An 11751-nucleotide genomic window follows, 5' to 3' on the forward strand; every position below is an offset into this window, starting at 1 on the left:
CGCCCATCCCCACCCTGCGCGTGCGCTTCCCGCCACGGCCGGAGTGGGGCGCAGCCGGGAGAGGGGCGGGGCCACACGTCTGACGGACAGCGTGAGGGGGGGCGTGGCACCAGGAAATGGGCGGAGCTGTGTTTGTGATTGACAGCGCAGGAAGGCGGAGACGCAGACCGAACTCAATCCGGGAGGGGCGGGGCCTGGGGAAGGGGCGGGGCCTCTCGTGCAGGACACACCCCCTGCTTTGTCCCGCGCCCCGCCGGCAGGGGGTGCTGCTCCCTTCCGTGTCACGTGATGTCACACCCTTAGACCCCCCGCAGTGACGTCACTGCTGTTCCATCAGCCCCCTCAGGCCCTGCTCCCTGTCTGTTCCGGTGACATCACACTCCTCACAGTGACGTCACTGCTGCTCCATCAGCTTCCCCCTCAGGCCCTGTCTGTCCCAGTGACATCACACCCTCACAGTGACATCACTGCTGCTCCACTAGCACCCCTCAGGCCCTGTATGTCCCAGTGACATCACACCCTCACAGTGACATCTCGGCTGCTCCATCAGCTTCCCCCTCAGGCTCCGCTCCCAGTCTGTCCCAGTGACATCACACCCCCGCAGTGACATCACTCCTGCTTCACCAGCCCCCCTCAGACCTGTCCCGGTGACATCACACCCTCACAGTGACATCACTGCTGCTCCACCAGCACCCCTTAGGCCCTGATCCCTGTCTGTTCCGGTGACATCACACCTGCACATTGTCATCGCTCTCCCCTGGCACTGGACACCATGGGCTCGGGGCAGGCTGGGCAGCCAGCACACCCTTCCCTGGTGGAACTGCCGAATGCTGCCCCTCTCCCCTTGGGGCTGTGCCATCAGCCCCACAGCGGCGCCATCACAGCACAGTTCCTGGTTTCCACGAGAAGTTCTTTATGACAAACCACGCCGCCCCTCCAGCGAGAGCTCACACAGCCCCTCACGGGGCCCGAGCGCCGAGGGCCAGGAGCGCGGCCTGCGGAGCCGCGTGCAGGGCAGGCCGGGAGCACAGCTCGGCGCCGTGAGGTGATGGCCGTCGGCCTGAGGGGCGGCCGGGGGGCTCAGGGCTCCGAGTGGACACTGTCCTGCCGTGTCCTGGGCCTCGGCCGCCCGCGCCAGCATGTAGCTGACCTTGCGCTGGTGCGCCAAGGCCTCCTCCTTGTCGTTCACCTTCAACAGAAAGGAGAGCGGCCATCGGTCAGCTCAGGGGTGCACACCCAGTGTTATATATGTGATTCGTGATAATTAAATTGTAACTGTATTAGCAAAATCGTTGCTTTATATTTAATATAAAAATTGTATTTAATTGTTATAAAGCAAAAAGGTGAGGTGGTTAAACAAAGCAGATTGAATCATGCTCCAGATGTCAGGTGGCAGAAAGGATAGGAAGAGTATAGATCTAAGAACAAAATCTAGAAATAAAACTTTCAACCTTGAGTTGGGCCAAAGCATTGGACACTGGACTAAGGCCTGTTGTGGGAACATATATTTAATTATATAACTTTAAGCTCAGTGTGCCTGCGCTACCTGCGAGGTCACAAAGCGAACACTGAGGAAGACCCAGAGCCTTCATCGGAAACAAGACCCCGAAAGGAGGAGAGACCCCCGATCACTGCTGCAGCATGTGCAACACAACACAGTGACGTAGATTTTAGGAATAGAAACTAGGAGGAGCTTTCTAGAGATTCTGTATTAATATGCATTAGTAAACAGTATATAAGTGAGATTTGTTGCTTGACTGATTTGATACAGTGAGAGGAATGGCCCTGCCCGTACCCCTGGTCGGTTTTGCTCATGCTTTATTCAAACCTCAAACCTCAATTCTATACTAGATACTGCCAAATTTTGTATCAGTGTAACTAATATACTTTGACTGCATTCATTTATATACAATTGCTGCTAAATTTAACCTCGTTGTTCCAATTAATTGGACAAATCGAACATATCCAAAATCCATTTATAACACCCGGCAAATGTGCACGTTCCGCGGAGTGGAACCAGATACTGACCAGATCTATCAGCATCCGCAGGATTTCGTGGGGATTGTCCAGCTTCTCCACCTTCCTGCAGTCCCCATCTGACGACAGCAGGCTGGACAGTTTCCGCCCCAGGTTGTTCTTGTTCCCCAGGAGCTTGACGCGCTCTGAGGAAAACAGAAACGCATCAACTGCAGAATTGTTCAGGAAGGGAAAAACGACTTTGGGATAAAGTAAACCGGGATCTGGACAATCCCAAAAAGGGCAGTGCAAGCTGCAGCTTCTCCCTCTGCATGGGACATGGCAGCACTACTCTTGCTGTCACATAAAGGCTACACAGACCTTACATGTGGGAACTTGAGAATTCCTTTCACTCTACAGAAAATACACTTTTGGCACCCTAGTTAAACAGTAATTCATGGTCATTTGTTTACAATAGGTAAGTAGCTTTAAAAAACCCAAAGATTCACTGATGCATGCCACTTACAAATTTGTAGGATTTCCAGAAATTATAAAATACATTAAAATTATGGAACATATATGCCAGGTAGAGGAGCCTGAAAGCAGTGGTGTCAGCACAGGGGAAACAGCTGCTCAACGTTATGCTGTTGTAGTGCTACACCCCAGGAGTGCCCAAGGAATCTAGGAGATACACCACATTTCTGAGCCTGGCAGCTACTGGCCAATGGCCAAAATAAATATATTATGCCATTCTTAAAGTCTGCAGTAGTTTCCATCATGATGTAAGCACTTAAATACTTCTCTTTATCTTTTATTTTTAAAGAATAAAAGATTATTAGAATTATTCCTACTTTACAGATTAGAATTCTTCCTCTTTTACACAGGGCTTTGTAACTCCGTATCAGTGTAAGGACACTAATAAACACTAATAAAGCATAAAAAAGGCTAAAAATGTTTAAAGAAAATGAGACAAAAAATCTAGTACTCCATTCATGGAATGGCCTGGGTTAGATGAAACCTTAAAGTTCATTTTGTTCCACAACTTCCACTAGACTTCAATACCCCATTTGGAGCTAAAAAAGCTCCAACTATACTTTTTTTTTTTTTGCACAGGGAGAGGAGCTCCTGCTGCCTCCTGTGCCAGCCAGCCCCCAGACACACAGACTGCCCAGCTACCAGTGCCTCGCAGGCGTCTCCAGTTTGCAAATCTGGTTTCCTTCTTCACGTTTATCACTTCTGCCAGCCTCAGGGCCTGGTCCTTCCTCTGCATCAGCTGCTGCTCAAATGCAATTCTGAAGGCATCTGCCATGATGTATGCTTCATCCTTACTCTTCTTCAGATTTTCAGTCTGGTTTTAATTCAGGGAAAATTTAAAGCATATTAGCTAATTTAGAAGTAAAAGCAGATTTAAAATTAATACTAAGACACAGACATCTTGCAAGTATATATAACCAAGGAAATAGCAGGAACCAAAGAGTTTCCTGACATGTAAATAAACATATTTTGAAATGTGTATTGAAGTCCTTACTCTTCATTGTCTGCACATGTTCACACCCCCAGCCAACTACACAATCATCTCTGTGTATTTATTTATCTCTGCACATGTACAAGAGCTTGAGGAGGGAAATCATGTCACATTACATTTGGGCCAGGAAAAAAAGGAGCAAGAGATGGAATCCATATCAATGATGATAAGGGCCAGGCCAGAACCTATTTTCAAAACCAGTTAGTCACCTGGAAGTTCTGCAGCAGGACCACAAGGATGGCTACCACATTTGCAGAGTCAAATACAAATTAGAAGAAAAATTTTAATCTGCACAATTTCACTAAATAGAAAAAAATTGGAGCTTGGAATTCCTGTCATTGATTCAAGTGTGAGGTAAACAGGTATTTTCCAGCTTGCTGACTGAGCTGGGTGAGCAGGCTGTGGGTGCAGATGCCAGCACGAGGGAGGGGTGAAAGGCACTGCCAGGAAGGAAGGAAAAGGTTCAGTGCCAGTCCACATGCACAGTGTGCACATTCATGCAGGGCATACATTTAGGCTGTGTTCTTTTTTTCCAGATTAAAACATACAGGGAGAAGGGAAAATGATGCAAAAATTACTTTCTTTTAACTAGTAAAGCTGAGTAGATATAATCACAATTTTTTCTACCAGCAAAAATCATGGCATTGTAAGCATCACAAACAAACTCTGCACTATTTCTGAGATCAGTTGTGAGTTTGTGTAAGCAGGGTTTGGGTGTCCCTGGCTTTGTCAGGATTGGTGCAGGAGCACCCCCTCCCTGTCCCCACCCAGCCAGGCCATGTCACCTCTTGCTTGAGCTGCAGGAGCTGCTTCCGAGTGAGAGCTGCCACTCTGGCACAGGGACAGGGCTGCCCCTCAGCAGGACTGCAGGTGCAGGCTCCCAGCACGGCCAGCTGAAAACCCAAAACAAAGCACGGGTCAGGAGCTGCCAGCACTGACCCACCCTGAAAGCACACGGGGAGCAGGAGCAGGAGGCTGCTGAGTCACACGGAGAGGTGTGTTCTCAGGTGGGTGTGCCACACCCTGCAGCCCTCACCTGTGCTCAGCACAGGAACACACCTATCCTCACCTAATCCTCACCCAGGACACTGCTGTGCCCAATAAAGCACGAGGAAGCAGCGTTTAAGTGCTAGGAAGAATAAAAATAAGCCTGTGAAATACAGCCTGATGCCTCCTTCTGTCTGATCTTTCTTTGCAAGGCGCACCAGGAAGAACAACACTGATTAACAGACACTGATTAAAGGCATGTGCTAATTAGCTAAAAATAGGTTCAAATGAAGGGATATGTAATGAGCAGTGATTTCTCTCTATGTATTTTGAATACATATCTCTGAAGCAGCCATTTGGAAAAACACATAGGCAATACTTACTTCAAGACCTGTAAAATCAGTAACGTCACTTTTGTTCAACGACATATTCTCCTGAAAAACTTTCTGCTGTTTCACATCCAGCATTGCAAGGAATTCCAAGCACTGCTGGTTCAGGGCTACAAAATAAAAAACAGAAAGAGATTACAAAACCCTGCTGTCCCGATTTCTTAATTCCTGAGTTCAACTACACCCGAATGAAGCAGTTTTACAGTTCAAGCATCGGTTTGGGAACAAGATGAGAGTGTAGAAGTAGAAACTCATATCCCAGTTGTTCCTCCTTCTGTGTTCTCCCAGAAGTAATGACCCACTTAGAGAGAGACCATTTCCTGTATTGCTCTGCCTCAGGACTGAGTGCTCATCTCTTTGTACACTTGCAAGTCAGGCAGCCTCTCATTCAGAACAGCACAACACTGGGGAAGTAATTATTTAAGTCAGCTGTTTTAAAGCTTTTTTGAAGGCAAAAATAAAGGAAAGGGACTGCTTTCCAGTTTAATTTCCATGCTTCTGCATATCCACTGAGATCAGCTTCCAGTAACAAGACACTGATCCCCACAAGAAGTTTCCATCACAGCTAAATCCTTAATTATTCCTGGAAAACAGTGTATTCAGAGGAATAACTGCTGCTGGCTTACTTGCATTTTCAGCTTTAAGTGTTTTAACTTCTTCTGTCCTCAGCTTCAATGCTTCTTTAAGAGCTGCATTTTCACAGTATATCCTGAAGAAGTTAGAAAATAGCTTTATTTTATTTTTAAAAAACATTTTAAGTAGGCAATCAATAATTTAAAAAATAACCTGCTAAAGCATGGTATCTAATATTTCTGCAAATTAAAATTATGATTACTTAAAAGATGGAATTAAAAAAATCAAAAGTGAAAGGAGTACTAGCTATAAATTAAAAAATGTCACATGTAAGTAGGCAGTGCCCACACCTTTAAAAAAAGATGACTTTAAGTGCCACAATTCCATTAAAAATGCAAAGAAATTGGTAAATATGAACTCTGAAACACTTGCTAGAAATTTCTTACTTCCTTGAAGGAACAAAACTGCTATTAGAGGTGTGACAGCTCTTGTCTGTAAACTTCCTATAGTCTGAATCCTGTTTTCAAGAACAGCTGTGCCTTCAGGTGCTGCAAGGTGAGAGCACACAATATGCACTGGTAATGCATTTTTCCTTGAAGTATTTCCCTCTTGAACAGAACAGAGGCAATCTGACGTCCTAAATGTCACAGCAATACAATTTGTTTGGTGCAAATGCAGCCTAGTCTGAACTATTCCACTCAGAAAAAAACAATGGAAAATGCACATTCTTCTTGTCCTGCTGCCTCAGATGCCAGAAAACCATCAGAAAAATATGAGATGTTTCACAAAGCAGGCTGTCAGTTTTCTGAAGTTGTGTCTGTACCTTCCATCAGTCAACACCAGTTTTGTGGCTCCAAACTGCCCAGCCACACTTCCAACCTACTCAGACAGGAAAGCCAGGCAGCTTTTCAAGAGGCACCCCTTGACAAATGCACCTACGGAATGGTTTGTAAGCTTTTGGCTTATTCTTTGATTGGAAGTGGAAACATATTTAAATAAAAGCATATGCTGAATTGTTAAAACAACAGCAATAATAATAATAAAAAATAATGACAATAACAGCTCCTCTGGGCAGGCTTCAGAGACACAATTTCCACATGTAGATGAGTGACTCTGCTGGCCCCATTTCTCAAGGTCTGTTATGTATTATCAGTTTAGTGCCTCTGGCACATTCTGCTTGCCCAACCACACCTGCTGTCCACCCAGAGTGACTCTTATTTAACAAAGAACCTCTTGATCAGCCTCTCTCTAAAGCACTGTATTTTACCTGCACTCATGCCCAGATGTACAGTGCAGGACAATAAAGAAATTATTAACCAGGAAATTACATTTCCACATGCATGCATATACCATTATTTTCCCTGCCTCATCTACAGTTAAGGTAAATAAGGATAATGAGTCCCCAGCTGGCTAAGGTCATATGATGAAATAAAACTCAGCCTAGCAAAGCCAGCCTACAGACGCCTTAAAAAAAAAGAAGAAAAAGAAAGGTCAGGACAATAGATCTAGAAGTTTTAACTGAAAAATACAAATGTGACTAGTGTGAAAAATCAAAATCTTCCAGAATTCAGAAGGGAATTGGGAAAATGCAAAACCCTCAAAGAACCTAAGGAAGCAAGTTTGGAACACAAAACAGATGGCACAGAGCACTCAGTGCAATTAAAAAAAAAAAAAAAAATCAAACAAAAACCCCAGTAATACACAATGTAAGTCAAATTACCTGTCATATTTTTCTGTCCAGGTGTCTTCTATGTTTTTAAATCTGTCCTGGTCAAATTCAATCTCCCATTGCAAGATATTTATTTCCTGTGGAAACAAAACAAACTTGCAGCAGCTGATTTGAGGGTTCCCATCAGAAGGATGCCAGGGGTGCTGGGTTTGGCAGAGAGCTCAGTGACAATCTGTGACACTGCTAACAGCAAATTTGGTAAAAACCAACGTGTTTTAACAAGGGAGCTCAACACCACCTCCCTCCTCCTGCACACCTTCCCCACCCAAACTGGGCACCCATTTCTCAGAGGCCCTGGGAAGCCTCAGCTGAACACTGAGGAGCTGTGCAGCTCACTCTGAGCACCTGAAACCCACAACAAACACCAACTGAAAGTACAGGAAGAGCTCTGGCAATTTTCTGATATTCCCATTATAGCATGAAAACCAAAATAGATCAAAAGAGTGATAAATTAGTACTTCCCTTCCTACTGAAAAGGAGCAGGAATTCCCTTCACAAAACCCCTGGAATTAATGTCAGGCATACCCTGGTTTAAATAAACAGCCTGATAACCCCTGTGTAATAGCCATGGGCTTCTCTGTGAGAAGGAAGCTCCCACACTCACCTTCTCTAGAGTCCTCTTCTCTTCCTCACTTTTCTGAAGCATTGCTTTTGTATGGCTCGTGGCTTTATCAAACACTGCCTGCAAAATTAGCAAACAACCAAACCAAACCCCAAAATGCAGCTCTGTCAAATACTGTGATTAATTTTCAATTAGTTTTCAGTTTCACATATGGAGATGTTCACTTCCATAGTTAAACAGCAGCGTGCAGAGTTTCAAACACCAGCAACTTGCTTGTGAGCCCCAGAGGGTTCTGATCTCAAGTCTAACTTGGATAACAAACTTGTGCTTCAGTCCCATAACCTCTGGTACTGACAGTGTAGCATCATTTAACCCAAAATCATGTTTTCTCCAGGGCTAGTGCAGGAAATCACATCTCAAAAAGCTGGGTCACAACACCCCTAAGCTCTGATCCAGGCCTGACTTGCTACAAATATGTGAGGGTAGAAACTAGACAACTAGAAATGGGTTATGTAAGTAGGCTAAATCCCAGGAACTGATTTTCAGCAGAATTTGTTATGAAAGAGAATAAAAATACTACAAACAAAAGAATGACCTGACATTTTAAGGCACAACTGTCCTCTGGGTCAGCAGGTGGAGGAGTTAACATACTCATGCTTTGCAGCAGGATTCCAAGCACTGGCAAAATCTTCATTATAAGGGACTGGAAAAAGGCCCTAATTTTATATTTAGTACATAAATCCTCAAGGATCCTCAAAGGTAAAATTATAAGAATTGCTACAACGGTAAATTCCTCTTAAATAACACACTAGCTCCAGCAAATTGCAGAGGCAAGTCCTTAGACACCTGCAGACTCAATGATTCAAATTACACCCCTGGGAAGGCTGTAAGGTTTTTGAGGTTCTGGTGAGGACCAGCAGAGGATTTTGTCTGTATTCCTTGCTACCACCCAGTACCAAGTGATTTCTGAGCAGCTCCTACCATGCTCTGCAGGATTCTTAGGGCTTCATCCTTTCCTTCAAGCTGTCTTCGAGATGCTTCAAGCTCAACTTTCAAATTTTCAAGTTCCTGAAGTAAAACAAAGTGGATACACTGAGTAAAAGCCAAGGTAATCCTGTTAAGATTCAACTGTAAAACCAATGCAAATTTGTCCTCCTCAAAAAACAAACCTCTGTTTTACCTGTGTGATGTTCTTTCATGGGCTCACCTGAGGTTAAAGAACACAGGGCAGAGGGAATCTGTATTTTTACAGCTGAAGCTGTAAAATTTTACAGCTGTTGGCTGTCATGCCGACACCTCAACACATTTAACCACAGAAAAATCAAAATGGACTGTTCACTACCTTTCAACAAAAAGGCAGACTAAATATCCAAAGGCTGTTTACCCTGCAGACTCTCAAGACCCAAAGCTTAATAAAACATAAATATCTACCAGGAAAGTACAGCAACACCGACAATATTCTCTACATCTTTAAAAATACTTTTTTGCTCCCTCAAAAAAAAAACCACAAACAAACAACACCCCCCAGAATATAAAATCCATGTCACTACGATTTCCTGGCATAAAACTTAATGAAGTTCCCAGGTGCCATTTCAGTTTTGAGAAACTGGGTCCATCCAAGTCTCTCAGCATGCCAAGATCCTCCTGCTACATTGAAAGGAAATGCAGAATTGGAGAGCAGCACCCTGGGCACTGTTACCAACCTCCAGAGCTTCCTGAAGTTGTTGCTTTAGTTCTTCATCTGACACTTCAGTCCTAGATTCTGTGGGATTAATAGAGGATACTAAATTATAAGATATCGTGATATTTAAAGAAAAAAAAGAAAGTGAGGATTTTACCCTCAAAACAGGTAACATCCAAAGGTGGATTTTCATCTTTGTGCTGTGGGGTTTTTTTCCTTGTGTTGCTAATAAACAGATTTTAAAAACACATCAACTCAAACTTCAAACACGTGGCTTTACAGCTAAAGAAGTGAAATGGGGGGGAAATGTCTGTTGTAAACAGACATAAAGCAAAGGCAAACATTTTATAACTTCCTTTAAAATAAAGCCAACAAAATTGCCATCTTGATTAGAAAAAAAAAATTTTTTTAGATTCTTTTCTGATTGCAACTTTTCAGCATCCACAGTCAAAACAACAGGCAGCACTATTTAGTAGTAGGGGCAATTTTCAAGAGACAGAGATAATTCAGCTTTCTGTGGAAAGGATAATGGGGAATTGTTTAAAGGAGGGAAATAAGCAAGTTACACAAAAATACCTCAGTCAAAATATTAGAAATTGACAGGAAAGCAGTTGGACTGTAATGAACAGCACTCCCTACACTTGATTGTTTTTAAAGCAGCATTGCCTTCACAAAAAGGAAGATGAATGCCAATGCAGGTTCTAAAAATTACTTCCTAACCCCTAAAGTAAGCCAATTCACTAATTTCAACTAAAGGGCAAGTAAGATTTTGAATATTTAGCTACAAACTTTAGATGTCACTTTAGGAAGACTTCAACTTACTCAAGCAAAGCAGAATCCAAGCAGTGTCACTCAATTTCACACACCTATTCCTACCTAGGTGCTCCCACCACGGGAACTCTGCTAAATGTCCCTTTTAAATGCAAAATTAAACACTTCAAACTGGACATTTTACACTAGGAGTGGTCACTGAGAAGCAGTTTTGCTGCTCATGTTCTGGCAGGAAGGTGGAGGATCCCAGCAGGCACTGAGCCCTCCCGCGATTTGGGCAAGTGGTTTGGATTAAACTTGATGGCACTTTGCGAGGCAGCTGAACGGCTCACTTCCACTAATAAAACTTTTCTTAGGGTGAATAATTAGGTTCCGAATTGCTCTTACCACAGCTATTCTGCCGTGTGGAGCTAGAGGCAGGTTTTTTGAGGGATCCCTCGTAAAAGCTGTTTCGCTTTGGAGCAGGAAGAGCCGCAGCATCGCTTTCTCCTGCTGCCTTTGCTGACAGGGGGGAATTACAGGTCTTTCCGGATCCCTTCCTAGATCTAACCGAATAGTAACTTTGTAAGTTCTCCCCTTCATAAACACCTCCCGGTCTTCTCCCAAGTCCGTTTCCCAAGTCGCCGCATGTCATGTCATCCTCTTCTGCTTCCTCCATCTTCTCCTTCTGGTTCTTCTCGGGTTTTTGGTTGGTTTGGAGTTTTTTTCCTGACTGAGGGCCCCTCAAGCCCCTCACCTACCGGCAAACAGCGCCTCCCGCAAGCCTGGATTCTCCCTGAAAAACAGGAAAGCAGTTTACAGCAGCAGGACGAGACCCGAGCGGGGAGCGCTCCGCCGGGAAACCGGGGCTGCCCAAATCGCCGCGATGAGACCCCGGCCCGGGGGGCACCTCGGGGACACCCCTGGGGACACCCCTGGGGACACCCCCGGGTCCCCCGAGCCCCCGACCCACCTGCGCTCCCGCCGCGGGCTGCTCCGGGAGCGGCTCCAGGGACGGGCGTGTTTATTCCTGTTTTTTTTTTTGCACCGCAGCCCCGTGCCCAGCACAGCCCGGACGGCGTGGGAGCACCAGCTGGGGGGAGCAGGCGTGGCCACTCCACGTTTCAGCAGGGACATCCCACACAACACCTTCCACCTGTTTCCTGCTCCAGCCCAACCCGCCACAATGCCCGGGACAATTCTCCAAGGAAACACTCAATTTTTCACCATTTTGGTTTATAATATCATCAAACTTCTGTTGCAGTATTGTTCCACAAGTGTCACAAAAAAAAAAAAAAAAAAAAAATAGCAAAAAAAACCCCAACAGCAAATTTGGAATAAAAAATAAAGTTGTGTGTAACAACACTCCTCACAACAGAATTTTTCAAGAAAGTTGTTTTACTATCCAAACTCATGTATACAAAGGGTTCAGAAGCAAGCACTTCCTGCAGAAGCGTTCATAAAAAGAAAGTTTTTCTTTCCAAGCAGCTTTTCTCTGAAGAAAGGTTTTCTCTTCCTTGTGCAGCCCTGCCCCCCTGGGGCCCGGGCTTTAACAGCAATCAGAACAATCCCTGTTTTATCAGTGGCCACCCTCAGGAT

The 11751-nt window shown here is 44.6% G+C and overlaps 1 protein-coding gene across 1 annotated transcript; it reads right to left on the reverse strand.

Annotated features, from left to right (window-relative positions):
• Positions 1-891: 891 nt before the first annotated feature.
• Positions 892-11239, reverse strand: CCDC125 (coiled-coil domain containing 125). Its single transcript, XM_056513286.1, has 12 exons — positions 11126-11239; positions 10561-10948; positions 9425-9483; positions 8703-8789; positions 7764-7841; positions 7151-7236; positions 5484-5566; positions 4852-4967; positions 4267-4374; positions 3133-3304; positions 2029-2162; positions 892-1189 (listed from the first exon to the last, which is right to left on the reverse strand). Exons 2-12 carry the CDS (start codon positions 10829-10831, stop codon positions 914-916), a joined length of 1470 nt encoding a protein of 489 aa, XP_056369261.1. The 5' UTR covers positions 10832-10948; positions 11126-11239; the 3' UTR covers positions 892-913.
• Between the last annotated feature and the right edge of the window lie 512 nt (positions 11240-11751).

The sequence above is a fragment of the Oenanthe melanoleuca genome, chromosome Z (assembly GCF_029582105.1).
Source record: "Oenanthe melanoleuca isolate GR-GAL-2019-014 chromosome Z, OMel1.0, whole genome shotgun sequence".
Taxonomy (NCBI): Eukaryota; Metazoa; Chordata; class Aves; order Passeriformes; family Muscicapidae; genus Oenanthe; species Oenanthe melanoleuca.